This window comes from Cariama cristata, unplaced genomic scaffold (genome assembly GCF_000690535.1).
Source record: "Cariama cristata isolate BGI_N322 unplaced genomic scaffold, ASM69053v1 scaffold43131, whole genome shotgun sequence".
Classification (NCBI taxonomy): Eukaryota; Metazoa; Chordata; class Aves; order Cariamiformes; family Cariamidae; genus Cariama; species Cariama cristata.
In genome coordinates, this window is record NW_009600678.1 from 3,410 (window position 1) to 6,722 (window position 3,313).

The window sequence follows — 3,313 nt, forward strand, 5'->3', positions numbered from 1 at the left end:
CCTCTGTGAGGAGCTCTCCCTCCTTGAGTGGTGACAGACTGCCAAAAAACATCTAGAAAGTAGCAGAAAAGTCTCCCTAAAACCACACACGACTTCACTGATTTTACTTCCCTATAGATTTCCTACTTTAAAAACCTCGGGACACTAAAATTATGCCTCCTACCAGTCTAGCCTTGCAATGTTGTTATTAAGCCAGGTATGAAATACTTTCCCATTCCTAGGATAATGTGAAATAAAATAAAAACAAACAAACAAAAAGCCAACTGTCTTGAACCTCAGGAAATCTTGGCAAGGTTCCATGCAAAGAACATAGCACTCTTTTGTGTCAATCAAAACATTTCATTTCAATGTCTGTGCATAAAAAGAAATAGTTCATATGCCTCTACAATTTCTTCTTTCTAAAGGACTGCCAGGAAATCCCTAAATCCCATCTCACAAAAAATAGAACTAAGATGGGGTTTAACTTACTTTTTTTAAATGAGAAATTGATCTTACAGCTGATAAACTGGAATTTTCTGATGAAAAACATGTAGTTGCAAGAATTCAGCCAGCTTTGCTCATCTTTAGGCACCCTCAGAGTCCATGAGGGTGAAATCACAGTGGGTTCAGTAAAGCTGCAGATGGGAGCAACGTGCTGACCTGGCGCAGTTCCCATTGGGAAAGGAATGAGGTTACGGGGAGACAAGCTGGCTAGGTAAGGTGGCAGCCCTATCCCCTTCTCAGAACTAATGGCTGAGGTGCCAACAGTGCGTTTTTCCCCAGAAATAAAACAACTTAACAGTCTGACACACATCATGGATTAAACCATTATTTCTCCTTCTGGTGACTGTAAATGCTGTTTCCCTTTCTTCTTCTCTTTCATTTTCCAGTAACTCACCCTCTTTCTACCACTTTAGGTGTCGTATTCCCTTACTCTCCACGGCTGGGCCGTTACAACTTAAACTTCCACGAGGCTCAGCAAGCGTGTTTGGACCAAGACTCTGTTATCGCCTCCTTTGACCAGCTCTACGATGCCTGGAGGTCAGGGCTGGACTGGTGTAATGCCGGCTGGCTCAGTGATGGCTCCGTGCAGTACCCCATCACCAAACCCAGGGAGCCTTGCGGAGGGAAGAACACAGTGCCTGGGGTCAGGAATTACGGGTTCTGGGATAAAGATAAAAGCCGATATGATGTTTTCTGTTTTACTTCAAACTTCAACGGTAAGAATCTTCTTCACCCCTCCCTAGCAAACGACTGTTTCTGTGCTTAGGAAAGAAACTCCAATGGCAGCAAGTGGTATTTGGGTTGTCAAAGCTTGTGTTAGGCTTGGAAAATGTTCCTGTTGAATTTACACAGACACATGCGCAGAGTAAAGTTGTCCTTGCCACGTGTTCACGTAGATTGTTTTTACAACTCAGAACTTGGGTTGGCAGAGGTTCTAATATCTCTACTTTCACCCCATTAAAATTTATATATACTCTTTTAATGTTGATATATGCCCAGTTTATTTCAGTTAAAGTGATAAAGAAACCTATGATTCATTAATTGAGCTTTACTGTTGAATTCAATTACAATTACGATGTTTTACAACTTCAATATGTCACCAAAACAAAATTCTGATCACCACTTCATTTGTGCTGTTGTGTCAAGCAGCTCCTGCTCATGTACCAGGTCTAATATGACTAATACTTCCTTATCAGCAAACCTATTTCTAGCTTTTAGGCCTAATAATTTTGATTCCTGATCTTAGCACACTGCCAAAACCCTGTTCAGTTTTGCTCTGGGCTTGGTCTGCTCTAAACCTTATTTTAGCGACTGCAAGCTCTTTTGCTATTAGATGTTACTTTAGGTATGAAAGGACTTGATCTCAGCTTGCTATCATTTCAGGTTTAATCTAGTGGCTGAAAAGGATTTCGAAAGCATAGCTGTGAATGAAAGGAACGCTGCAAGTAAACATGTGCAAAAGGAGTCTACAATCCTCTGCAGCATCGTACTTGTGGATTATTTCTATGCAACTTTGCACATGTTTGGCTTGCAGCCCGCACAGACCAAGGAGCATAGCCTCTTTTGTTTATGCACAGATTGCTTATCAACAATGAAGCATTTTTGTCCTACAGCACACCAAAAAATAAACATAAGCCTTTCTCTCAGAAGATACGCTCTAGTGCTAAGTCTGCTCCACCCTCTCGAAAAGAAACCAAATCCTCAAACCAGCAATATTAAATTAGACTGCATGCAGTCTGAAACAAAAGTTTAGTTGATTTTTATCATGCTACATCATTCCATGAAATGCTGGTTCATTTTTTTTCTTGCTTCATTTATCCAAGGTGAAATCCTATATGACCTCATCTCTCATATGCAGATTTAACTCTGTACTATAGAAATAACACTGAGGAATAAAATAAAAAAAGGGAAAATAATTAAAATGTTAGCTGCACTACTTATAATGCTTGCAGAGTAAACGTTTCTGACTACTGTTCACTAATCACCACCCTTTTGAACACTAGCAGCTGGACAGTATCTCTTAAGGAAACAGAAAGATCACTTCTGGGGAAAAAAAAAAGTACTGACAGATAAATATTGTTTGTGCATTGATTCAGCAAGAGAGAAAGAGGGAGAAAGAAGGATGAGCTAAGGTGAGGTTAAGGTATATAAGTAGCAGAGAAATCAAAGACACGACACTAAAATGCATCTCATTCCTGGTGAGTCTGTTAAACCGACCTGCAAGACAGAATACTACACAGCAATAGAGTGATATACAGAGCTGAGCACCATCTTTTCTAGTTCCCTAAAGTTCAGTGCCTTGTGAGTCTCTCAAGGGGCCAGCAGAAAATCTGGACTTCTGCTGCTCTCAGTGTCCATTTGCTTAACCAGCAACTCACCAGGTGCTGTTATCCTCACATGTCCCTGCTGTGTTCTCGACTATTCATGTCCCAAGCTTACCTTAATAGCCACAATAAACCCAGTCACAGTCCCAAGACACCAAATTCCTATTTTCAGCTCAACACTTCAGATAGCTTATGTACGCTTAACAGCTTTCTCACTGTAAAGGGAAAAGCTTATAATAACCCACTTTGCCACCAGGTTGCAATTGCCAAAGATAGCGGCTATGGGCAACGAGCTATTTCTGCAACACCCAATATTGATTCTCTCAGCTCAGGAACAGCCAAGGAAAATGAGAAGTGGTTAGGACACCGTGCATTTCCAGTGGTGGTAGTGACTGCTGGAGTCTTCTGATGGTATGAAGCCTTCAACTTTATGTAAGGAAGCTGGAAAAATGCCAAGGGCCCCAGAATCAGGGGAGTATAAGACATTCTCAAAAAAAAAAAAAAAA

The 3,313-nt window shown here is 40.9% G+C and overlaps 1 protein-coding gene across 1 annotated transcript in view; it reads left to right on the plus strand.

The window, feature by feature from the left end:
• Positions 1 to 896: 896 nt before the first annotated feature.
• The window catches only part of HAPLN1 (hyaluronan and proteoglycan link protein 1), a gene marked incomplete at its 5' end in the record, with an annotated part of 8,678 nt that continues 6,261 nt past the window's right edge, over positions 897 to 3,313 (plus strand). The window contains one exon of the mRNA XM_009710092.1: positions 897 to 1,199. Within this exon, the coding sequence (XP_009708394.1) occupies positions 897 to 1,199 (303 nt within the window). The remainder of the gene's footprint in view (positions 1,200 to 3,313) is intronic.